At 37.9% G+C, this 27,238-nt stretch overlaps 1 protein-coding gene across 6 annotated transcripts in view; it reads left to right on the forward strand.

Annotated features, from left to right (window-relative positions):
• The window catches only part of phactr4b (phosphatase and actin regulator 4b), a 66,841-nt gene that overhangs the window by 34,971 nt on the left and 4,632 nt on the right, over positions 1 to 27,238 (forward strand). For 4 of the 6 annotated variants that reach the window (XM_056238904.1, XM_056238905.1, XM_056238906.1 and 1 more), the window contains 8 exons: positions 6,483 to 6,653; positions 7,047 to 7,127; positions 9,430 to 9,879; positions 11,078 to 11,482; positions 15,296 to 15,427; positions 17,071 to 17,581; positions 18,350 to 18,642; positions 19,807 to 19,987. In XM_056238904.1, the coding sequence (XP_056094879.1) occupies positions 6,483 to 6,653; positions 7,047 to 7,127; positions 9,430 to 9,879; positions 11,078 to 11,482; positions 15,296 to 15,427; positions 17,071 to 17,581; positions 18,350 to 18,642; positions 19,807 to 19,987 (2,224 nt within the window). Of the gene's footprint in view, positions 1 to 4,152; positions 4,253 to 6,482; positions 6,654 to 7,046; positions 7,128 to 9,429; positions 9,880 to 11,077; positions 11,483 to 15,295; positions 15,428 to 17,070; positions 17,582 to 18,349; positions 18,643 to 19,806; positions 19,988 to 27,238 lie in introns of those variants that run through there. The other 2 variants (XM_056238903.1, XM_056238907.1) reach the window with 2 other exon arrangements.

Consider the following 27,238-nt stretch of genomic DNA (forward strand, 5'->3'; position numbering starts at 1 on the left):
AGGTCCGAAATGCAATGATTGGATGAACATTTTATGGTGCTATGCCTTCCACAGATGAGATATATATATATATATATATATATATATATATATATATATATATATATATATATATATATATATATATATACACATATACATATGCATATACATTAAGACAACTTAAAGGGTTGAAGAATGTCGGAAAACAAAAAAGTTGATGAACCCCATTGACTTTCATAGTATTTTTTTTTTCATACTATGGAAGTCAATGGGGTCCATAAACTGTTTGGTTAACCATATTCTTCGAAATATCTTCTTTTGTGTTCAACACAACAACTAAATTCATACAGGTTTGGAACAACTTGAGGTTGAGTAAATGATGACACAATTTTCATTTTTGGGTGAACTATCACTTTAAATTAGTGTTTGCTAACAGGATGTGAGGAGACTTTCAACCAGCATAACAAAAAATGTTTCTGGAACAAATCCCTATACCCTTACTTTAATGCTGACTTTAGGCAAAGTTAGCAATAATCTCACATTGTGTATTTGTGGAGAAAAGCCTGAAGTCTGAATCACGATGATCTTTGTACTGTTTCCCCCAGTGCAGGGTGTGAGACTCCACCGACAGTGATGACAAACAAGGAGACAAAGCACAGCTGACATTCGGTTACTGCACAGAGGAAGCAATCAAGTCTTTAATGTTCCTCAGCCAAACAGCACGGCTAGGTTCCATGTCACAAAACAGGCGTTTGTTCTTTCGGGGGAATCCGCTTCACTGTTGCCTCTGCTGACACTGTATTTGTTTCCAGTGGTATTTTCCTTGCAGCAAAAAAATGTAAATTCGCTGTAAGCAACTGAAACGTGTTACCCCTACAACAATGTGTCCAATTGGAGCTTAACCTCAGACAAATAGGGATGAGTCAAAATGTTGTCCAACAACTGACTATTTTATCTAGGTGTGTTATCTAGGGCTTATACACTATTTATATTATTTTAAAAGTATTTTTAAATGTATATAATTAATAATATAAATGCATATTTTTGAATATTAATAATATAAAATTGCAATTTAGATTTTATTTTAAATGTGTATATATATTAAGTATTAGTAATTATAAATATATATTTGTTTAATTTTTAACAATATAACATTGATTTTTTTATTTTAAATGTATATATATAATCCATTGAGTAAAACCCTTCTCGAAAATGTATGATATTTTCTATTCATGCCCACAACTACAGCCATATATATTCAGTCAATCGTCTTTGGCATTATGTCTTATGTGGTATTTTGAGTCTAACTTTTTAAAACACGTCTTGAGACCCCTGCATTCTGTTCCTTTGTTGCACACCAATGTTTTTGAACTTCTTATGTAAAAGCCCCCTTAAGATTTTCCTACAGCTAAATAGTGGTTTAGGCAGCCCACTGACCAGTAATTATTATTTTTTTTTTGTCTTTTCTAATATGCTTTTTTGGATTTTTTGAAGCACAGCTTTGAGAACTATACATTGAAGACAACTGACAAGCAAGGCTGTCTGAAATGAGAGCCTGTAGCTATTTGTGCATATACAGCAATGCATAAGGGGGTGGTGTGTAGCGGCAGGGCAGTGATTGACTCTTCATGGTTTCTCCCTGCGGAGACAGACTGTTACATAATGAAACAAGCTGCTCCAGGCTGAATGCCGGCCTTATTTCCGACAACTGCCTACACACTCCTCCTCTCATTTGGTTAGCATATACACCTCAATACTCTTGCTCTGGAGTTGCATGTACATGCACACTAGCCGACTAATCGGTGGGTTGCCTGAATGACAAGTCAACTAATCGGTCTCAAGGACCTGTATCTGGTGCACCTGCCTCGATCGGTTATGTTTGTTTGAGGCCGGTTACATAAGATGTGCTGAAAAACAGCTTCATGGTGGGCAACAGAATGCAAGGGACTTGAATGGTGTTTTAAAAAATGTAACTTGTTAAAAGTACAACTTTTGTGAGTGAAGGTAAAAAAAAAAAAACAGTGCGAGACACTCTTTGGAAGACAGCTGGGTTCTGTTTTGCTGTATGGGCTGTATAAAATGGCTTTGAGTTCTTGCTGTTCTGCTTAAGTGCTTGATTGTTTCCATCTGGTTAGGTAATGTAGCTCCTTCAAATCACTTGGCCAATAGAGGGAAAGCCGAGCTCATTATGGTGGAATAAGCAGTCAGTGCCACATCATTTGAGGAACAGTTAAACATCTTTTGAAAGTACTAGAGTCTTTATATGGGGGGGAAAATTGAGATTTTCTAGTTTTAGCTTTATTTGTTGTGTGATAGGGCTGGGTATCGGCAGATACCTCATCATATACATCTCAATTAGTGTTGTCAAATCGATTAACTGCGATTAATCATCACATAAGTTAACATAAGTGTGTGTATATTATAGTATATTGACAGCACTAATCACACTTTTTTTTCTTTTTTTTTTACCTGTTTTTAGATTTTAGGATATAGCAAAAGATTTCGGCACCCTTTTTCTTTAAAAATGAATAAATGTTTATATTTAATGTTGTCTATTTCAATGTTGTCATGCCTTTTTTTATTTTTGGTTTTCAGATTTATTGTTTTATTTGTATTTTAGTAGAGATTTTAATAGAAATGGAACCGTAGTACTGTAGGAAATTATATAAATGATAACAAAAATGCACTACCATTTAAGGTTTTGGGGTCATTAAGATTTTTTATTTTTTTAAGAAATTAACTTTTATTCAGTAACGACGATGCACTAAATTGATCCAGTGACAGTAAAATGTTTACATTACAAAAAATAAATGCTGTTCTTTTGTACTTTGTTCATCTAAGAATCCTTAAAAAAGATAATGGTTTCCACAAAAATATTAGGCAGCCCAACGGTTTTCAACTGGTGCTCAAAAGATAATTCTTATTATTATCATCAAATCAGCATGTCAGAATGATTTCTGAAGGGTCATGTGACACTGCAGACTGGAGTAATGATGCTGAAAATTCAGCTTTGCCATCAGTAGTGGCAAAATGTCAACATTTGAAGTGGATCGAAAAACTTCATCAAAGTTATCCTAAGACAAAAACGGGTATTGTAATTCATCTATAACTTTGATGAAAGGCTTTCATCCACTTCACATGTTGAATACTGTATATTAAAAACGGTTCATTTAAATTGTAATAATATTTCGCAATATAACTTCCTGTATCTTTGATCAAATAAATGCAGCCTTGGTGAGCATAAGAGACTTCATTATAAAAGTCTTACCAACTTTTGACAAAAATACTTTTGAATGAGTGTAAATACAAATTTACAGATGCAAGAATTACAGTTGCACTCTATCCATATATGATTGTTTCAGCAGCCTGTCTAATAGAATAAAGTACACATCAGTGTTCTCAACTGCACATCAGTAACTAAATACATGTCATGTTTGCTTTCTCTGCCGTTTTCTGTTTTCCTGTTTCACACTGTTTTGGACCGTGGTAGGGGGTCGTTTTCGGTTCTCTTCACCTCTTACTCCCCCCCTCCCCCTCCCCGTTTCAGGATCAGGGTGGAGTGCCGTTTCCTCCCTCTGTTTCCCAGGCCTCGCCCCCCTCTGTTTTCCAAGGCAATCTGAATCTCTCCCTGACATTAATGCACAGCCTTTACACGGATCATTCTTTATCAACACCTCACTCAAATCTTTTGTGTTTTGTATCATTTGGAACCCTGTCTTCTGGATCTGTTTCCTACTGGTTCACTTATAATGCAGCTATTAGTGATGTCTGATCCATTAAGGGCTAATTTCTTGACTCAAGCTGCTCATGCTCAAGTTTAATGCAGCTGGATGATATCTGCGTAACACATTGCTCTGTTTTCTCACCGGTTGTGCGTCATTCGCTGATTGTCTTTCCAAAGGCTGGGGCTTTGGCCGGCTGTGCTTTTAGGATATGATCATGGATATGTAGTCGAGTGCTGGTGTTTCTTAGCTTTTTTTCTGGATGGTGTTCCCTGTTTGTTAGACATTAGGAGTCCATATTCTGACTTTTACACTCCTCATGTACTCATGTACACATTTTGAGTGGTGAGACTGCTTGTTCCTCAGACAGTGTCTTCCATCTGAACTGTCCGATATATGGTCGTGTTCAGTCACATTGTGCTCTAGGACTAACTTTTTCATTTCAACATTTTCACTTTTTTTTATTTGGAAAAACCAAACAGGAAAGGAAGTTGACACTTGTATGGCTTTCTGCTTTCAAACAAGTTGCCATGGCAGCTGGAGTCCAGGTAGACTGATACATTTACACACTAAAATGTAGTAATGGGGGACTTATTAGTGTTTTAATAATTAAGGAGCAGTTTGGACATGTTTTCCGAGCCTCGTGAGTCTTTATGTTGTCTGTTTTAGCTTCTTTGCTCTAATGTGTTTTCCTCCCTGTTGATTTTGTGTTTTTAGAGAAAAATGATTGCCTACTAGGGCTGTCGAAATTAACACGTTAACTTTGCGATACATATATTTTTTTCAGTTTAACGCTTTAAAAATGTAATTGCCTGAAAAACCACTTAATGCGAGCGTAAAAACTATTTTGCGATATATGGGAGTTTTTGCGAAATTTACGTGTTTCCATTGGGCGTATTTTCAATTGGCAATTACAATTTACGCTGAACTGGCCAATTAAAAATAAATCTGAACTGGTAGAAAACTTTTTTGAGCCCTGATATATATATTTATGACAATGGGTTGATATAAAGATGGTTTTAAGTTCACTTAAATTAAAAGTTGTTATATTTTTAAAGCCTATTAAATGTTAAAGTTGATACCTTTCAATTATACTGTACTGTAATGTTGAATGACTATAATTAATGGCTAGAATTTAGAACAAAATCAGTTTAATAAAGACATCAGAGCAGTACAGTGGTATTGGCCTTCATTTATGTGCTTAGTAAAAAAATGCCATTAAACAAATATTTAAATAATGCCGTCTTAATGTTGTTTCTACATTATTTTAGAGATTCAATGTGAAAGTATTAGTCTAAAAATATATTAAAAAACGTTATTGTTAGGTGTAATTAATAGCGATTATTTACAGAAAAATGTGATTTAATTAGTTTTTCCCGATTGACAGCACTAGTCTTTTACAACAAATAATTTTGTAATGCATGAATTTGACTGGATACTGAAATAAAAACAGCCTAATTTTTCATGCCTGTAAAAGTCAATTGAAAATATTTTAATATTTTTGTAAAAAGTATTATAATTTTTGAAAGTTCATGAAACTTTCTGTAGTAAATAAATAATTTACTCTAAAAATAATATTCTCTCTCCCTCTTACCAAGGCTGCATTTATTTGATAAAAACAGTAAAAAAAAAAAAAAACAGTAATATTGTGAATTATTATTATTATTACAATTTAAAATAGTTTTAAAATATTTGAAAATGTAATTTATTCCTGTGATGGCAATATGGTTTTCAGTAATATTTTTTTTTTTTTTTTTTTTTTTTTGGAGTTATTTTCAGCTGTCATTACTTCAGTCTTCAGTGTCTAAAATTCTGATTTGGTTAATATTTCCATTTGAAACCATGAAACAATTTTTCAGGATTCTTTAAAGAATAGAAAGTTAAAATGAACAGCATTTATTTAAAATATTTTTGTAACAATGTAAAAGTATTTACTGTAACTTTAGATCAATTTAATGCATCCCTATTCTTACAAAAAATCTTACTGACCCCAAACCTCTTTTGTAAAGTATACTAAAAGTCACTAATATTTCAAACCGATTATATGTTTAATAACTGTCACAGCTAAGCAGGCACTGTTATAGGCTGATAATCTCTAAATGGAAAAATATTGGCCTTTTAAATGGACCTGGCCCAGTATCTTACTGTACTTATGGGATGCACAGCATGTGCACAAAAGAGAGTACAGTGAGGCCCATCCCCATCAACCGGAAAGTTCAAAGCCACGCTCAGCACCCATTTGAATGGGCCAAAGATGTGAGATTGTGAGTCTCTTGGCAGTGCTGGACCTGAGTGGAATGTGAGTGTGTAACATGGGGAAGCAGTGGCCTCTGGCCAGCTCACCATGCTGAGATGTGATTGTGATTCGCGATGGGGATCAGCTCGTCTTCTCACGAGAGCCGCCAGAAAACACTCTGCGTTGGGGTCTAAAACAATAGTGAGTCTTTGGAGGCTCAGCAGTTTAGTATGTTTTGATATTGAGGTTGGAGAAGGGTTGTGGTGTCAAGTATTTCATGCATGAGACCGTCTCTGGATCTACTGCACAGTACACAGCTGCATATATGGGACAGTATGTTTGTCATGTTTCGTATGATGGCACAATATTATAATTCACCCTGGTGTGGCACGCTATATATAATATGCTTACGTAAACACTCAGCCCAACAGAAAGTTTGAGTTACATAAACCATCTGACCTAACGCCTCTTGTAGCCATTGATATACAGTACCCTGTGTTTGACGGCTCAGTCAAGGCATTATTTCTTTGTCTCTTCTCCAGATGATGAAGGTGACTACCAGCACAGCACCATGGGGAGCGAAGGGGGCACGGCAGGGGATGGCACCCCTCCTCCCAAGCGCAAAGGCAAGTTCTCTTCCCTGGGTAAGATCTTCAAACCCTGGAAGTGGAGGAAGAAGAAAAGCAGCGAGAAGTTTAAGGAAACTTCAGAAGGTTTGTCCTTCGTTCTTTTCTCTTCATTTTTGTGTTGGAAAATACGTTTCCTTTCCTTGACTTTTTTTTCCTTAAATAACACCCTACTGTTTGTGAATGTTTTCTTTCCTTTGCTGATATGAATGTTGTTTTCTCAGATGTTTTGAACTAGATTATTCAAAATCCTTTTGCCCAGTGATTTCGTAACTGGTTTTGCTTGAGGACTTGGTACCTGACATGAAATGTGGACCCAACATTGTACTAAAAATATTTAACATACAATAAATGTCCAGTAATTCAAACTTTGCTGGAGATGCATTAATCTGTGGTTCAAAACCATAGAGTTATATACAACTGTGTGCAGTTGTGAGTTTAGCTTTTATATTATATAGTGTTTTTTATTCCCCCCCACAGTTTTGGAAAGAAAGATGTCGATGAGGAGGCCAAGACAGGAACTGATCGAGCAAGGAGTGCTGAAGGAGCTTTCTGACAATGGTAGGAGAGAAAAGTGTGTGTGTTTGGCGTGTGTGTGTGTGCATTTTGTTTGTGCAAGTATAAAGAAAGATTACTGTTAGGGTTAAGGTTAGGTTACAATACACACTTTTAAAATGTGTAGATTTTGTTGTTGGTTTTCCCCCACACCCAGAATCCCTCATAAATATGCATCATAATCAGTTGTCACGTCGTTTTGACCAAAACAAACAATTTTGTCCATAATATTTTTGTCTGTCATTTCCTGTTAAGCTGTAATTTTCGGTCATGCAGTTACATATTCCATTAAATATTTTTTATCACTATCTACTTGTCTATTTTGGATTCATAAAATGTTGGCTACTGTATGAAATTAGTCTTAGTTAGCAAAGAGTTGGCTGCTTTATTCCAAAATGTCATTTCCACCACAGAATGTTATCCAACGAAATACATAATCTGAAAAAGATGGAAAAGACATTGGTTCAGGGAAAAAGGACTAAAACGGCTTGATTCTTCTGTGAAGAATGTATATGACTAATTGCTGGACACTATTAATTAGATATTGTGTGTGTGTGTGTTTCAGGTAGGGGGTTTGCGCCTTTAATTTCTGAGTGGTCTCGCTATATTTCTTACATTCCTGTCATTGTGGTCTTTGATACTGGACATACCAACAGAGAAAACTGGGCCTCAGAAGGAAAATAAACATTGTGAATGATTTTCCCCCTCATTTACAGATGTGCGTATCCATTAGTGCTGAATCACAGTTCTGTGCCTCAAAGCTATTTTGATACATGTGCTATACTTTAATTTCAGTGCACTGTCTCCCTTTTCACATCAGAAAAAGACAGACAGCTCAGTGAGGTTGTATGTCATCTCAGCCCCACATAATGTGGCAGCAGTCAGGGGAGCTGAGATAAATTCGGCAGTTTTCAAGGCAGATGAAGGGTGTAAATTTCAATTTGATACTTTTTTTTTCTCTTCATATTTTGGGAAGGAAATGACATGCAGTTTTTCTTAAGACAAGAAAGTGGAGCAAATTGTGCCCAGCAGCAAAAAGCTTTGAAAGTCATGCGCTGTGAACCGGCTGCTTTTGGAGGCCTATTTATTTGAAAGCTGCTTGTGTAACCTTTGAGAGTTGTGTGAGGAGACGCAACCTGTACTTCAGAGCTAGTCGTATCTACACGCTTGTGTCGCACTTCAGACGCAAGCCACATTAGTCTCTAACCTGATGCAAACCTGGTCTTTTTTAAAATAAAAATGCAAATCCTTTTGAATTTTGCAAGGCTACTTCTTCCAGGGAAACACATATTTGTTCAATGAATACTGTACTGAAAGGTGAAGCGTGTGCCGTCTCTTTCTGTGCACCTCCTGTTTTTGTGTGTGTGTGTGTATATTTAGTATTGTTAATTGAGCAATTAAGGTATGATTCACAAAGTATGACCTCAACTCAAGTGCCTTTTTTCTTGTGGAAACTACATAATAAAAATATTAATGACACACATTTTAAAGTAATGAAATCAAAACCTGGATGACTTTCTTTCCTCCATGGATCATAGATGTTAGGAAGTGAATGGTGACCTGGGGCTGTTAAACTCCAAAAGGTACCATAAAAGAACCATAACAGAAGTCCATATGTCTTTTGTACTATAAGTCATACAATACAGACAAATGTATTATGTGTTATTCACGTGAATTTTCCCTATAGCTCTTAAATCTAATTTGTGCGATTTGAATATGCATTATATTCACTTTTTCCACATTGCAGTTGGTCACGAGACACACAAACCAGTGTGTCTCATGGCATCCGAGACACAACAGAGGAGAAACGTATGAGTAATTAAGGGCTTTTTCCTATCTTTTTCTGACACAAACATTGTGTGTCTGACGTTATATAATATAGCGCAAGTCATATGGGCTACTTTAACAGTGTTTTTAAGAGCTTTACAGAAAAGATGGTTTCATCAATTAACTAAATCAAGTTTTTAACAAATAACTTATTGTCTATACATTTATTAATACAAATTACAGGCACCATGAGGTTTTATAATAAGCTCCAGAATAAGTCCAGAATAAGTCGTAATGTTCCTCATGTTTTACTAGGTTTCATGCAACACTGCTAATAACATCTGTAACACAAGCCAAAATGGAAATCTGTTTTTGTGTCATGAAGGTGTGGCAAAATTGCATTGCGCTGGCTATAGATAATCTCGCTTAACATTGATTATGGCAATAGTAAAACTGTTGACCTGCCTTTTATAATATGATATTAATCCAGTTACTTGCCATATAGTTATGTTTTTTTTTAATTATATTTCTTTGTTAACAGAATCAGGTGAGGCCCATGGCCACAAGACGCACTATGTGAAGAATGGTCACACTCTGCCTGTAGGAGTTGGTGGAGGTCTGGGGCTAGAGCAGGTTCACTCGCCCTCTGAATCTGAATTCAGAGTCAACCCCGTCTGGCTGCCGCAGCATGATGACCGCAGAGGTCGTGCCCCCTCCGATGGCGATCATCGCGGAGCATTGGGCCCCCGGGCCTCCAATCAGGACGAAGGCAGGAGAAGTGGTTGGCCTGTCGGGACGGAGGACTGGAAATCTAATCTTGCCTGGCAGGGAGATGACATCCGACGTGGAGGAAGACTTCACGCTGAAATGGACAAGAGGCCTGGGCTAATGAAAGCCCCATCCGAGGATGGGCGCAGGACTCGCCCCGAATCTGACTGGAAGCCGACGCTTCCTCGTCACTCGTCTGTCGAAGAGGGAAGGGGAAGACAAGGTTTGTAGGATCAATTCTTTTCATGTTTCTCTAGTTCCCTTTCTACCTTCCTCCCCTTTGTTCTCCACACTTCCGCCATCACTGCATCACCTTCTGTTGGGCCAACTGGAGTGAGACAAATGTCTGTGTTCCCATGGGTTCTGCTCCAGCTAAGGTTCTTATTTAGGAGCTGAGTACAGCTAAGCTGAATTCTCCTGTTCTTTCCTAATTAATAAACCACAGTCACCTCAATCCTCTTCAAAGCGAACATTATCATTTGTGACCCGTGCTGGCAAAATGAGTCGGAATGTGCACGGGCTAATTTCGAGCTACAGGCAATTTCAGGTCAAGTTTTGGTTGAATTCGAGGTTTTCACAAAAATTAGTTCATTAAGCCATCATCCAGTGATCCAAATAGCAATAAATAAAACATCTAAAAGGATTTGAACATTTTCTTTATTTGAATGTTTTCTGAGAGGAGTACCTTTCCTGAGTGCCATTTTTCTCTGCTCGCTTCTTGACGACTGGCTGAAGTTTGGTATCGTTTTAAAGTGCAGCGTTCCAACTTTGTGAATATTCATAGCGAATTCTTGATGCCATGAGCCTGAACCAATGAAATGTGATTTTTAAATTCATGCTGATGTAAACAAAACGATCTTACTCAAGCTGACAGATCCGAAGAGTGCGCACAAAGACGCCGCACGATCCAGATATACACAGAATTACAGTATTTCGAAATATCTGTCTTCTTGGAGAGTAATCACGAAAACATTATAATAATCTATTCTTTTTAATAGAGAATAGAGAAAATAACACTAACTCATTTTTGAAAATGTACTCATTGCGACTCATTTTGCCAACATGGGTCACATTTAGTCCCAAAACCATTCCTTTGTGGACAGATCTGTCTCTCCACTAGGACTGACATTTTTTTATTTAGATTTAATGTAGAGCAACATTTCAATGGTGACTGAATAGAGCAATGTAACATAAAAATAATTATAGAAATGTTTTTTAGCTTTCTGATGTGCATTTTGATATGTATGTATTTTTTCTGTAGTGTCTTAAATGGTGTCTTTTGAATCGATTCACTAAAGCAGTTCTACTGTGAATTTTTAACTTAATAAACCTTCAGATCAGATTGTATTATGATTATGAAGCACAAACTAAATATCTGAATTAGTTTTTAAAGTAACTGAATATTATGTTTTCCCTTACAGAGTCTGACAGCAATCAATACGTTCCTAACTCAGAGCTTCTGAGGGACACACTGCGAGAGCCTCTGCCCCCCAAGCAATCTGTCATGCCCCCCAAGTGGCTTATGACCTCCGCCCCAGAACCTGGTGTTGACAGCTTGCCCCGCACCCCTGTCCACAACCCCGCAACTGGTTTCTCCTCTTCCTCTGCCTCCTCCAACTCCTCCTCCTCCTCAGCTGTCAGCACAGCTGGAAAACCTCTACGAAACGTCTCCTCGGCTGGTGCCAACACACAGGTTTCCAGTGGCGCTCACCTCACCAGCTCCTCAGGACCATCCTCTATGGGCGCTGTCCCAAATCAGCCCACCAAACAGCCCCCCCTCCCTCCACCCAAGCCAATCAACCGTAGCAACAACCCTGCCATGTTGGGTGAGTGGTCACAAACATGTCATGCGAGATATAACATGACCCCTATTAAAGTCTGTGAAATTACTAGTCACAATTCATTTGCTTCCTCCGGAAAGCTCTTTGATAAAGCCCTCATAATCTTCTCTATGGGTGTAGATTTGGGTATGGATAATAGGGGCATGTATCTACAAAAGTTAAGAGACTTTAATTTTTATAATCCCTACCGATATTTTTAACAATCACAGTAATGAATTACTTGACCTTTATAAATGAAATGACCAGTTACTAGAATAACTGTATAAAATGTTTTTTATCATTTACAGCGCATTTACTGTTCTGCAAACCACCACAGATGACTCATTTTTAAACATGTTAAAATTAGGGCTGTCAAACGATTAGTCACGATTAATCGCATCCAAAATAAAAGTTTGTGTTTACATAATATATGTGTGTGTACTGTGTATAATTATTTTGTATATAAATGCACACATGTATATATTTAAGAAAAATATGTTATTTATGTATAAAATGTTTATATTTATATAAAATATACATTATATATAGGCTACATTCAGTCTATATACAGTATATACATGCAAATATTTCTTAAATACACATGCATGTGTGGGTATTTATGTATTAAAAATAATTATACACAGTACACACACATATATTATGTAAACACAAACTTTTATTTTGGATGCGATTAATCGCGATTAATCGTTTGACAGCCCTAGGTAAAATGTATATATTTTATAAACTATTTTGTTAATACATATGTTATATAATACTCACATTTATGTTGTCTATTTATTTATTCATAATATAGTGTTAATATTTTGTATAATATTTGAGTGCATCTAAACAGGAACAAACTAATCAGCAGTGGAAACATTTGTTTGGTTATTTTACATGGCCAAGAGTACTGTGTCATTGTTTTAGGCAAACGTGTAATGCCATAAATGAGGAAATTAATAAATTGCTCTGTGAGGGAAGTTGAAACGTCTTATTAAAATTAAAATGGGAATTTCTACTGACAAAGAAATCCTTTCATACTTAAAGATTGCAGTATTAGTCATTTCTGTCTGTGTGTGCAACTGTATCTGTATAATTTGACAGATTTTAAAATATCCCTACTAATATTTAAAGCAAATCTACTGAATTTGCTCACAGGCATCACACTGCAGCATCTCCTATACAGAAAGCACTGATGCTCATATGTTTGTGTTGGAGCATTTTAAACTTTTAAGACTTCTATTTTTACTTATTCTATTTTATAAGCATGTGTGACATGCAGTGGTGCATGATTTGTTGTGTTAATTACATGAAATCCACTTACTTATGTGCCATGTCATTCGTCATAAGAACTCAACCAGGTATTTATAACATTTCTGCTATTCTCTGCTTGCAGAGCCAATTTCTGCCCCTTAAGCTGATCAACTTGATAATAGTCTTTGATTGCGAGATACTCAGTTATTACTAAAGACAATGTTTTCATTTATGTTGTAATCTTGGATTTGTCATTTGTCCCTGATTATTGCAGGAAAACAATAGGCATGTCTGTTGCAATTTAATGGGAACTGTTTCTTATTTGGGAGAATTTGTTCTTTGAATGTGTTTCTTTGTTAAATCATATGAGAACCGCTGATATCAATATCTGATGTTGAATATGATTTTATTAGCACTTGACTTGAACTATGAAATATTGGAACCTATTTAGGGAAATTGAAATTTTGAATGTAATCAATATATTTCGTTTTATATAAGGAATGATATATTTAAGCAGTATAACAGATTTTGAACAACAGATTTTGATTTTTTTTTGTCCTCCTCCAACAAAAACAGTTCAAAAGGAAGCCGATGCATCAAGCTTTTCATGGTTTGTAGTGTCTGAACATCGTGTCTCAAACATTCAATCTCCACACTGCCTCCTGCTGTCCATTTGGAAGCCAGTCAATGAGCATGTCTGTCAGTGCCTCTGAAAGGCAGAGCTGTACATTTCACATATGTGTTGTTGTTTTACTGCTTATAAGTGTGCTGGGTCACAGTACACTGGAATGGGCCAGATCTTGATGTTGAACCGCACACACCAGACAGAAGCTCTGTTGCATTAAAAGAATAGTTGGTCAAGTCAAGTCATCCTTATTTAAGCGCTTTTAACAATGTAGATTGTTTCAAAGCAGCTTTACAGAGATAAACTTAATATAATTTAAGGTAACAGAGATTGGTTTGGTTTTATAGCGGTTCTTGAATAATGTCATTTCACTTCCGTTGAAATGATCATTTGTTATTAAATTAGGGGCGCTAAGATGACACCGTTCCCTCTAAACAGACTTTAAACGCGAACCTGTGATAAACGCTGATGGCGTTCACATGCGCATTAAGTTATTGTACAAAGGTCTTGCTGACCATTTGTGATAGGATTAACAATAACATTTTGAAATGTGTTGGTTCTCTTTTACTTTGACTGGTTCCACCACAGTGCTGTGGCATTTTTCTTAGTGTAGTTGCAGTTGTTAGCTAGCTCAACCTAAAATGTTGAAGATAGTGGTGCTGGTGACTTTTTTGGATCATCTAGGTGTTCATATCTATGGCTTTAGCTGGTTCTTTAACTCGCATATGCATTTAAAGTCAACGTGAATTGCCATTTGCAACCCATTTTACTTTCATAATGTGATGTATTTCTTAGTGAAACAGGATATTCAACAAGGAAAAAATGGAGATAAGGAAAAAAAGGTAACTAATGCAATTTTGAAACTAGCAAGTTTTTTGAATGCCTAAAAAAATAACTGTCTTTTTGGCTATTGGTTAATTCGCCTTTGGCTAAGCCACACCCTAGAATGTAGATTGACCAATCACAGCGCAGCCAAGAACGAGCTCCCACAGAGGTCCGACACTTTTTCACAGCGCTCCGTTGACTTTAACACAGGCGTCTCATATTTTTGGTCTCGGCAGGCTATTGCCGTCGTAGTTTTATCAAAAATATGGTTAAACGTTGTGCATTTGTAACACAGATACGCATTTCCCAGAGAGGTTGGAGGGGTGCGCGTTTTTCCCTTCCCAAAACCGAAGTCAAATCCTGACAAGTGTAGCTCACGCTGCTAATAAATACAACGTTATACTCGCGTAGTCTGTTTGCTTTGTAATAACGATTATAGAAGTGAATAGAGACCTACCCAACTTTGCATGAACAGTGTTGCTCCTTGATATTGTTAGTCCCAGACTCGATTAGTAGGATATGCGGTGGTTCATTTTTTGACTGTGACCGGTATGCTTTTGCCTCTATTTGGATGCCTTGTTGTTCCTTGCGTTTCACCTGTATGTCGTGAATATAGCCTTCGAACGTATATTGCAGCCCATTTTGCCTACTTCTATCGGACACTTTATTTGCTGCTTTATAAAAGTTTGATAAAATTTCAGCAGGAAGAGCTGTCACAGCATAAGCCATGTTGATACCAAAGCCCAGATGAAGTTTGTTTGTCGGACGTAGCAACAGTAACTAAGGGGGGCGGGGCTTAGCCAAAGGCGAATTATCCAATAGCTTTCTCAGCCGAAGTGATGCCACCAGTAAAGGAAAGTTGTTTCAGAGGAAGAGCATGTTAAATTTATCTGCAAAAAAAATCTGCACAGATTAATCATTCACAATAAGACCAAGAGCATGCATTTGGAAAATAAATGGGGTCAATTTTGATTTCACGTTGACTTTAAAAACCTTCCGTGTGTAGCCTCACCTTTGTGCTGTTCACAGTCAATTAAAGGAGTAAGTCGTCCCTGCTTTTGTAAAGGTACGTGGTGTTTGATGCCCGGGGACTGTGTGTTTTTGTCCCCCGCCAGCCTCCACCCTGCACGGGGGTGACGGCAGCGATTTCCCTCTCTACTGGTCCTGTTGGAAGCGTGAGGGTGACCATGACGTCTACCTGTCCCTGCCTGTCTACCTCTGTCGGCGGGCAGGAGGCATGCGCACAGGTAAACGTCGAGGCCAGGCCTGTCGCCAAACCTGGGTCCTTCATCTACTGCTGTGTGCGCTAGCCTCATCTTTCTTATCCACAGCATAGCATGCCTTTAGCGCACCAATTGAGCGTGCACGGGCTAATTTCGACTAACCCGCCCCCCTTGCTGCTACTCTTTCTCTCTCACTCCTATTCTCAAGTGCAAAACTGCATGTTTTGGGCATTAAAGCTGTCGAAAGCGTGCAGCATGTTGGCACATTATTAACAGATGTTTAAACGGCTAGAAGACGCCCTGTGGAATTGAGGCGATCTTAGCCACCGCTGCTGGAAATGCCCCATCATGCCAGGTGCCAGCATATGTTCTGTATAAACTACTCCAGGCAACAGTTGCTCCACAAGCAGCTGTGAGATTAGAAACGGGGAATGAATCCAGTCCACCTCATCATGACATGCTGAAAGCCTGCGGGTTGCTTAGCTTTAGAGCTAAAATTCATGCATTTGATTTCGTAGGCAGCCAGGCAACCAAAGAATGCTTTAACATGTTTAGCTTACTTTATGCTTCCTTCTCATTAATAATGTTTGGCCGCTGTACTTCATTATACTTGCACTATATCTTTGGCAGTTATGTGTAGAGCAATTCATCAAGTCATGTGACATGGGTTTGCATTGCATTGATTAGCAGTCACATGGCTTTTCATCAATGAACTTGCTTGCTTAGAATGTGTTCTGTAAGAATCAGTTGGTCTTCGGTGACGTTACTGGCGAGTCGGGATGGAAGTCATTTGATTCTACTAATATGGAATGTGAAAACTTTAAAGTTTGTATTAAACAAAAGGGACATTTCTGTCATCATTTACTCACCCTCATCTCATTCCAAACCTGTATGATTTTATTTCTTCTGTGAAACACAGGAATACATTGTGTCTGTACTGGAAGCGCTTTAAAAGTATCATAAAATGTAGGCCTAGTCCATATGACTTCTAAAGTCATACGATAACTTTTTTTGAGGAACGGGTGGAAATTTAAGTTTAATGTTCTCCTGTGAATTTTTATTTTAGTATTATTTATTTACTATTATAATATTTATTAACATTTTTAATTGGTCATTATTTTTAGATTTAGATTTTTTTTTAAATTGTACTTTGTTTTAAAGACTATGTAATGTGCTTTTGTTAAATTTCTATTTAGCTTTAATATATAATTCATTTTAGTTTTAGTAATTGTGGTACTTTAACTAAATTTATTTTAGTTAGTTGCCAAGACAACATAGTTTTTCATCTAATATTTATATTTGATCTTATTTTTGAATTATTTCAGTTAAGAGTGATTTTCAATCATTTTAGTTTTATTTAACAATAACAGCGCTGCTCCTGTGAGCTGAATCGAGCTAAGTCAGGGAGTTTTTTGTGCCAGTCAGGGACTGGTTTTGTGAACTGGATCAACTCCATTTAATGGACAAGATTTATTTAAACAAAAAAAAAGTCTCCTTTTGTTTTCCATGGAATGGCATGAGGGTGGGTGACAGCATTTTCGTTTTTAGGTGAGCTGTTCCTGTAATTCTGTTGAGTACTAGTACAGTGATGTTTGAACTTTAATGCAGTATGTTTGAAAAACTGTTACTTATGGTTACAATGTTTCTTTATGCATAATATTCTACAGCTGAACTCGCACAAGGAGGCACCAACCTAGTACCGGTCAAACCCTCACCCCCCATGCCCCCGAAGAGAACCACGCCTGTCACCAAGCGCAATCCAGAAGACTCTCCTCTGACCATATCCTCCCTTCCCTCCATTCTGTCCGAGGACATGAGGGCCAACATCCCTGGGGGCTACCAGCTGCCCCCACCTCCCCCATCCCCACCTCTCCCCACACACATCCCCCCCTCCCCTCCACGGGCCCACACACATCACCTCCTCCACCAACACTCCTACCCCTACCCCCTGCCCCAGCCACTTCCTGTCCACTTTGACCCTCCCAGCCCGCCGGAGGAACCACCTGCCCGTCAAGCACCCGTTCCCTTACACATCATGATCCAGAGGGCGCTCAGTAGCCCAGGACCCTCCCTCCCACACCCAGATGGGTCCCAGCGTGCCCACTCACTGCTGTTTGAGACACCGCCGGAGTACCAGGGTGGGCGCCTGCTGCCAGTCACCATCCAGCCTCTCAAACTGTGAGTGTAATCTGGGCACTTTCTTTAGTTTCGATTAGAGCTGTCCATCAAAAATTAAATCAATATTTGGTCACAATTTCTGTAAATGCAACGCACATTTTTTGTAAATGCAAAATCTTATTGTGGACTATTCATCCATGTGTGTATGTATATATGTGTATGTACAGTAAGTGTTTAATTATTAAATAAAAAAATATATATATTTATATAAATAATATATAATTAAAAAAAAAATTTATATACATTTTTTGGACTTTGTGGCGTTTAATCAAAGTCTCATAAATCAATCTTCCAGGGCAATGACAAAGTAAGACGTATTTTGAGCGTATTTTGTTGATCCTGGAACAACATTCCTGTCTGAAAAGTTAGACCTAGCCCTATCATTAAACCTAACCCTACCCTTAAGTCCCTAAAATCAGAGGAAAATGATATGTTAGTAACACTAATGTAGAAGCTCCTAACCCTGGTTGTAAGCCTAAACTTTACATAAACCTTAAACTTGTCTCTCAAATCTGATTGGTTGATTGGAATATTGTTTCAAGATCAACAAAGATGTTGATTCAGGAACATGTTGTGCTTGGTGAAATCACGTTCACCCATTGAGCCTTGGTGCTCATTTGAAAAAGGCTGGTTCAATCCATCTTGCATTCTCTTTTTCTCTAAAATATTTTGTATCCTCTCTCGAATGTTCCTGACAGTAAAAAGTTGCAAATACAGTACATTAATATGCATATGGGTCCAATATTAAATGGATTTTTATTTGCTCAGGGATGAGGATGACTACTCTGATGAAGAGGAGGAGGAAGAGGACGATAATGATGATGATGAGGAACATCCACCTGATCACCTCCCATCCCCTCAGTCCCAGCCAGAACTTGAGCCTCGTAGCCGCAGATGTCTGGTGGGGGACCTGAGTATCAGCGTCATCCCAGAAGGAAACAACAGCAGCGAGGAGGAGGAAGATGAGGAAGATCAGCAGCCGGATGAGAGCGATTCAGACGGACCCGTGCTGTACAAGGATGATGAATCGGATGAAGACGAGGATGATGACACTCCACCAAGTATGTATATATACTGTATATATATACATATGTACACTACCGTTCAAAAGTTTGGGGTCGGTACGATTTTAAATACTTTTAAAAGAATTCTCTTCTGCTAACCATGGCTGCGCTTATTTGATTAAAAATACAACAAAAATCAGCTATAGTATTAAATATTATTCCAGTGTAAATCAGCTGTTTTCTGTGTGAATATATAGTAAAGTGTAATTTATTCCTGTGATCAAAGCTGAATTTTCAGCATCACCAGTGTCAGTGTCTTCAGTGTCAAATGATCCTTCACAAATCAGTATAATATGAGGATTTGATGCTCAAGAAACATTTATTATTATTATCAATGTTGAAACAGTTGTTGGTCTGTCAGTTGTACAGTTTTTTGTTTGTTTTTTTGGATTCTTTGATGAATAGGAAGTTCAAAAGACTTTTGTAACATTATAAATGTCTTAACTGTCACTTTCGATCAAATTAATTATTCCTTGATAAATAAAAATATTGATTTCTTTCCTCCAAAAAATAAAAATAAAATTCTCACTGACCCCAAACTTTTGAACGGTAGTGTATATAATATATATATATATATATGTGTGAGTGTGTGTGTATATATATATTCTGTTAATTCACAAAACAATTTGGGGACTGTAAGATGTTTTAATGTTTTTTGAAAGTAGTCTCTTATGCTCACCAAGCATACATTTGTTTGATCAAACACACAGTAAAAACAATAATATTATAAAAAATATTTTTACAATTTAAAATTGTAATATATTCCTGTGATGGCAAAGCTGAATTTTCAGCATCATTACTTCAGTCTTCAGTGTCACTTGATCCTATTATTATTATCAATGTGGAAAACAGTTGTGTTGCCTAATATTTATGTGTAAACCATGATTCATTTTTTCAGGATTTTTTGGTGAATAGAAAGTTCAGTAGAACAGCATTTATTTGAAGTGGAAGGAAATCATTTGTAACGTGTGTGTGTGCACCAAAATGTACAACCAGTTGTACATTTTACACAATACATTTGTGTCCGTGTTTTTAGAATGGGCCTTCTGCTGTCTCTATTAATTCCACAGTCTTTTTAGTAAGCTTGTATATTCAGACATCTGTCCATATAAAAGAGAGCCAGAACTTCTGACTGCATGTGTGTGTGTTTGCTTGCTGCAGGTGCTCTGGCCAGCAGGGTGAAAAGGAAGGACACGTTGGCGCTGAAGCTGAGCAGTCGGCCCTCTGCCCCAGACAGGCAGGCTCCTGAGAGGCAGGCCAAAGTGGAGCACACCAGTCTGTCGTGGCAGAGCAAGGAGCAGTGGGAGGCCATCCGCACACAGATTGGTTCTGCACTCACACGGTAATAGCCCTCTCAGCCACACACCCACAGAAATACAGATTACACTGAAATACTGTTGTACTGAATATCAACACAGCTGTGAATCAGTCATAGACTGATACTCCGTGTAAGAAGAACCAACAAGAAACAAGAAGTTAAGGCCTATTCACACCAAGAACAATAACTATAATGATAGCGTTTTATAAAACGTTCTAAACGTAAAAGAATAGCAGAGCCCACGCCACAACTATAACAATAACGGCACACATTAACAATATGTTGGAATCGCTTTCACAACCATTTTTTCCAGCTAATGATTGATAGAAATGACAGCCAATAAGAATCCATCCTGCTTTAAACAAGCTACAGTTAGTCCAAAATGCAGCCGCTAGAGTTCTTACTAGATCAAGAAAATATGATCATATAACACCGATTCTATCATCACTTCATTGGTTACCTATAAAGTTCCGTATTAATTACAAGGTATTGCTTTTGACTTAAGCCTAGTTCACACTACATGATTTTAAAACGTCGGGCTGAACTGTCCGGTTCACACTACATGACTTGCTCTCTGTGAAATCAGGAGTGTTCAAGTTGTTGAGCTGTTCACACCACACGACACAACGTGATTGATCCGCAACAGGAGGTAACGCACTACACGAGTTGACAACAACTCTGTCACCCAACGATTCAATCTTGTCTACAAACCACGTTTTGTCACAAAAAATCCCGCGATAAAACGAACCGGAAATGACGCGAAACATCACGCGCGCTAATACCCAGCGAAGAAGACGAAGACCCATGCCTTGCTCTGATTGGAGCAACCCATGCCTTGCTCTGATTGGCTGTAGCTCATGACATCACTGAGGTTGAGTCGGGCGACAGCTCTGGATATCTAGCATGCTAGATATTTTTCTGGGCTCGGCGACGCGTCTGCGAGGCGTCAGCGAGCGTCTTTGATGCGTTGTTGGCTCTTTCATACTAACAGATTGGCGAGCGTCCATCGTCCGCTAATCCCCCGCGATTTGCACGCGATAACACCCTGACCTGTCGGCGAGCTCAACGATTTGCAAATCGGGCTTAAATCGGGCTTATAATCCTGTAGTGTGAACTAGGCTTTATAAAGCTCTAAATGGTTTAGCTCCAGTCTATTTAACGGATCTTCTATCGCCCTATAATCCATCGCGCTCTTTAAGATCACTAAATTCGAGGCTTCTGGTCATTCCTAGGATATCCAGATCCACCAAAGGAGGGAGAGCATTTTCACATTTAGCTCCGAAGCTCTGGAATAGCCTTCCTGATATTGTTCGTTGCTCAGACTCGTTCTCCCAGTTTAAAACTAGACTAAAGACGCATCTATTTAGCCAGGCATTCATATACATTTTTTATCTTAGAGTTACTGTAAATTCGGCCTCTACTTCATAAACACCAGAGGAGAACTGGCCCCGACTGAGCCTGGGTTCTCCCAAGGTTTTTTTTTCTCCATTGGGTCATCTGATGGAGTTTTAGGACACCATCGGGTCACTTGATGGAGTTTTTCGGTTCCTTGCCACTGTTGCCTTTGGCTTGCTCAGTTGGGGATATTCAAATTAAATGACCCATCATACCACTGATCAGCTCTACCAAACTTGGATGTCTTTTTCTAGTAATAAACAAACACTGTTAAGTTGTTCTGATTGATACTGTGAAGCAGCTTTGATACAATCTGTATTGTGAAAAGCGCTATATAAATATATTTGACTTGACTTGACTTAAAGAGCTCAAGCATTTAACCCTTAGGGGACCAGGGTGTTTTTGGGGCCCTTGGGATGTTTTGACAAGCACTAACATTTGTGCTTTTTTCAGTTATTTATAAACATGTTAATGGCAAAGGTGTAAATTCACTCTATATAGCGCATACGGGGCTACCATAATATATGAGCAACATGTATGTACATGTTTGTATTTTTAAGAGAATAATGTTTATGCGTGGTTATTGAAAAAAATAAAAATGAAAGTTGCTGAAATAAGACCACAAAACACATACTAAATATGTGTCCACAAGACTTTTGACTAATGGATGTTGTCGCTTCGAGTTCTGGCTTCAAAATGATGTGAAAACCATCCTGCCTTATTGTTCACATAAAGCAAAACATGAATTCATACTTTGTATGACAGTTTTTTGGTCAGAAGAGGTTTATGCGAGGGGGTGGTAATGGCCTATCAATATTAATGAGATTCAGACCAGGGGTGTGACAGACACTCTCCCAATGGCTAATGGCCCATCAAGTGAGGCAGCCTGAACCAAGAATGAGAGGAGATTCAAAGGTTTTTCAATCTGTTTTATTGTAATTCCTCTATATGGAGAAACTAAATGTTCTAAATTTGCTCTAAGCAAATCAAATGTGAGTAAAATAAATAAATAATCAGTCGGCTATAAACAAAGCAATTGTGAAGTCATACAGGCTCATATTGTATTAACACTAAGTATAAACAAAATTGAACTAACATCTGTAAAATTGTAGGTAAATATGTACTTTCTTTCTGATTTCTGACTGTGTTGCTAAGCGCACTCCGAGTTGCAGGCGGAGGTAGTGATGAAACTACTTTCCTTTTTTTTTTTTAAGTTGAGGAATATTATTACATAAATATAACCATAGCAGCATTAGTCTATAATGAATAACTGATGTAAATAATTTTAGGCGAGTGCAATAAATATGCGTGTCAATGGGCCATTGCGTAAGTCATTAACTCGGAGCATTAATTTGTGAGCATGCATCATCAATGATAATAATGAGGCAGCATTTAAACTAGTCAAAATATAATCTAAACATCTAGTAGGCCTATTTTCTAAAATAACTTCTACATTCTAGCTTTCATACACAATGATCTAAACATATCATTTACACATACAAATTTCCTAACTGGGGTTTACAGTGCGTAGCATGCACAAAAAAAAAAAAAAAAAAAAAATTCTCTTTAACACGAGATATTAAATTCATGGTATAGATATGCACTTTCATTAGATCGTGTTGAATATATCAAATGTCAATACTTTGGATGGCAAGTGGAAAATAGTCCACCCAGTATAATATGTAAGCTACATGTTTATATTGAATAGCTTGTCAACTAATGGAAGTAAGACTAAATACTTACTCATACGAAATTCTATCCACGGCTCGATCAAACGGTCGTCATCAGAGTTGCGCTCTTCTTCTGATGAAAATGTGGATTTTTCGTCGCTAGTATCCAGGACGAGCTGAAGAGCTTCTACACCGGTGTATCGTGCCATCTTCCTAACGCGCAGGTGAACTGAATGATGAAACTTGAAGCCTTTAATGCATTTGCTTGGGGGCGTTTACCTGTTTTCCATAGATGGCTTAACACATTATCTTGTGAATAGCGCGCTCCGGGAGTAGGCGTGAACGAATTAAAGTGAATGAGCTCGACTGGAATCGCTCTATTTTCATACAGATTACAGAAGCTGAGAATATTTGTTTTTAATATAAATTACTTCATTTAAAAGATGCGATCTCTAGCTTTATGCCCGTGGGTATGTTTGCCTGTTTGACTGAATTTTCGTGGAGTTACAGATCATTTCCGAACGCGTTACAAATTGGAGTTCGCTGACAGAGAGAGTGAAGAACTCGCATCATGTTCATTTTTCATTATTTGGCAAAAAGCAAAACACTTTATTTTTATTGTGAGTATACAGAAAAAAAATAGAAACTGAACAGGATCGATTGATGTGACTATACAGAAAAAAAATAGAAACTGAACAGGATCGATTGATGTATAACACGAACATGAAAGATCAAAATTAACAGAGCAGTTTGAGTTTATTTTGCATTGCTAAAAAAAAAACGAGCAAAACGCGCGGGCGCGTTTCTGGTCCCCAGAGGGTTTTAAAGTGACAGATGCAGGGACGTGGGAACTATATTGTGAGAGGGGGGGCGGGGGCGGGGGGATTTTTTTAGTGTAGGCCTAGGCTGTGTTATACGGAAGCCCTGAACCGCAACGTAAAAAAAAATCAGTAAAAAAAAAAAAACCCTAGCATTTCGAGATTAAAGTCGAAACCGCAACGTAAAAAAAAAATCAGTAAAAAAACACAAAAAAACTAGCATTTCGAGATTAAAGTCGAAACATTTCGAGATTAAAGTCGAAATATTTCGAGAGTACGAGAATACAGTCTTCCGTGGAAGTTGCGTGTGTGCTTGCCACTGTTTCACATTGCCGCACACACAGGCATTCATTATGGTGCATAGGGAGTGTTTCACACTGTGTGTGTGTGTGTGTGTTTTGTTTCAACAAAAGGAAATTCAACAGGTGACAATCTACCAGCATTATAGGCTACCATTATAGGACGTTATAAAATATACTGCGCCGGAATAGACTTTAGCCTATAGGAAAACCAACCCGGAAAACACTTTTCAGACTGGATAGAGATATCCAGCTTTATGAATGAATGAATGAGGCATTTATATAGCGCTTTCATAGCTACACTCAAAGCGCTTTACAATCATATCAGAGAATCTCTCCTCAACCACTTAGTGGTTATTAAATCTGAGGAAATCACGGGATCCGGCCAAATGATTGGATACAGAATGATAAAATGTATCCAGAACGTATTTACGGTGAAGAGGGAGACAGAACGGTTACTGTACCCCCCCACCCCCAAAAAGAAAAATAAATAAATAAGTGTGCCATGTAATAAGTGAGTAGGAACGAGTGAGAGCTAACAGATAAAATAAGTGCAAAATTGTCATTTATTAATACAATTAAACTATAGCTACTCCACCGTGATGAACCCCCCTAAAGAAACTATAAGCTCCATTGGAACAGCAACAGTGTTTCTCACAGGATTTTATGTAAAACTGTGGTAGGTGGACCTCTGTTTCTCGGGTTCAGGGGCATGCCCCCCCGTAAGAAAATTTTGTGTTCTTTAATGTTAAATTAATCAGTCTGGTGCACTTTGAGAGTTCAAAATTAAAAGCTCCAAGCCATATTCAGGGTGCAAAATTAAACAAAGAAAAATTCAAACCTCTTTTAGTTAGTGTCTGTCTACATTACACAACTACATAATAATAGTTATAATATTAATCCCATGATAGTAATAGCCATATATTGTAAAACAAATGCACTGAAAAATAAAGGAAACTTTCATAATTAGTTTTGTACTAATTTCTATACTTGAAAGATATAAGCACATGATGACATGTTTCATGGGCCGGTGTGTCAGAAAAAAAAATAACGCTGACTTTTTTTTACCAATGCATTACACCGGCACTAACCCAGCGCCGCCAATTAAGCAAAAAAAATGAAATGGGCCGCCGATGTACGAGTTTTATGGGCCGTTAAGAAAAAGAAAAAAAAGTATGAGATGTATCGGCCGAAAAAGCACGTCGGCCCACTGGGAATCTCCCGGTAGTCCCGATGGCCACAGAGATATAGATAGCCTACATGCCTGGATGTCACACTTTAAATCCTACCTGTTGGCTTTCAGCATGCACTTATTTAGCTGCTGTCGCATCAAATGACATGCCATCTCCTTTTCCCTCTTTCTTTTTCTATTTTTAGCCCCACAGCATTTTGTTTTATCCATCTTTTTCGTCGACAACTCACTACTCGTACCTGCTCGCTCTGCGCTCACGGCGCCCCTGCCCGCTCGCGATATTACCCCGCCCCCCTTCTCCATGAGGGCGCCTACTCTAGCCTGTTAGTCCTCTAAAATTTTATATAACATTGAAGAAATGCAGAAATGATTTAGAAACGCTGCCACATAAAGTTTGGACCATTGTGATACTCCGGCGGAGTCTGTGCGCTCGTCTATAATAGGCAACGCCATGGTAATTCTTGTTGGTAGATAGCACCTGTGTAGAATTTTGTTGAAAGCCCAGATAACACACACACACGCGCGCTCTGCCAGTGGACGCGCACTGTTATGAATGCACACACAGAAGACTGTATTATCGTAATGTTTGGACTTTATTCTCTAAATGTTTCGACTTTAATCTCGAAATGTTTCGACTTTAATCTCGAAATGTTTAGACTTTAATCTCGAAATGTTTCGACTTTAATCTCGAAATGCTAGTTTTTTATTTTTTTTACTGATTTTTTTTTACGTTGCGGTTTCGACTTTAATCTCGAAATATTTTGACTTTAATCTCGAAATGCTATTTTTTTTTTTTTTTACTGATTTCTTTTTTTTTTACTTTGCGGTTCAGGGCTTCCGTAGTGTTATGTATCCTGATTGACTTTATGATTAGTTAAATCTGTTTTGCACTTGCATCGCCACAGAGTTAACCATTTCAGACAGTACCGGTCAGCATCTGTCTCGTTCACTTCACTTCTGTGGGCGTTACGCACAGCTCAGTGTGGCCGCTCCAATTTACAATGAAATCTAACCTTAGTGTAATTGACAGAAATACTAAAAAATATTTTGCTACCTAAAAGTTAAATATTTTTAATAAAACTCAAGAGATGGTGGATGTGTGAAATTTCATGATTTATGAGTGACGTCGTCTAGTAGAATTTTCTAAAAAATATTTTGCTAAAAGTAGTGCCTACCTAAATATTAAATATAAAACGCATGTGGACTGATATTTTTCCAATGTCTGGACTCCTTTATTAATGGAGTATATAAACAGACGTTTCAATATATTGGTATTAAATGCATTTTCTGAGAATTTATATTTCAAGTTTTTACTGCAAATGTCGAAATGCGTGCTCTTTGTTCCATCAGTGCTCGAGTCACCACTTATTGTTTTGTTTTAAGTGAATTTCGTTTTGTATAAATTGTATCTTCGTTTTAATCAATGTTTTCATCAACAAATTGACTGGATTAATAAATAAGAAGCAAATATAGTAGACAATAGAATTAGGACACAGAGGCGCCGACGCGTGAACTGGAGCGCGTCTCATAAATGAACCGAAAACTGACAGAAAACACTATTAATAAACAATTTAAATGTTTAATGCATAATCCTTACTTTGGCCGGTTCTCTGGCAAGCTTTATGCGTGCGTTGAGATGCGGAATAGGCAATAAAAAAATGCTGTAATTATAAAAGATTTCTAGTGTCAATGTAGGATATTGCTTGTTTTTCTGTTTACATTTCATGTTGTGACACTTCTCTTCTCTCGAACATAATGCTGCTACGCCAGAGTGGCCAATGCGTCAACAAGCTTCCCCGTACTCTTAGACAAGCGTCCTCGACAGGGCCAGAGCTTCTTTGCAGCTCAAGTCGGCGGCGGTGTGAACGTAGTTATGCTTCTTACGCGGACTTTTGGGACTC

Source organism: Rhinichthys klamathensis, unplaced genomic scaffold (genome assembly GCF_029890125.1).
Source record: "Rhinichthys klamathensis goyatoka isolate OS25496 unplaced genomic scaffold, OSU_Roscu_1.1 h1tg000548l_1, whole genome shotgun sequence".
Lineage (NCBI taxonomy): Eukaryota > Metazoa > Chordata > Actinopteri > Cypriniformes > Leuciscidae > Rhinichthys > Rhinichthys klamathensis.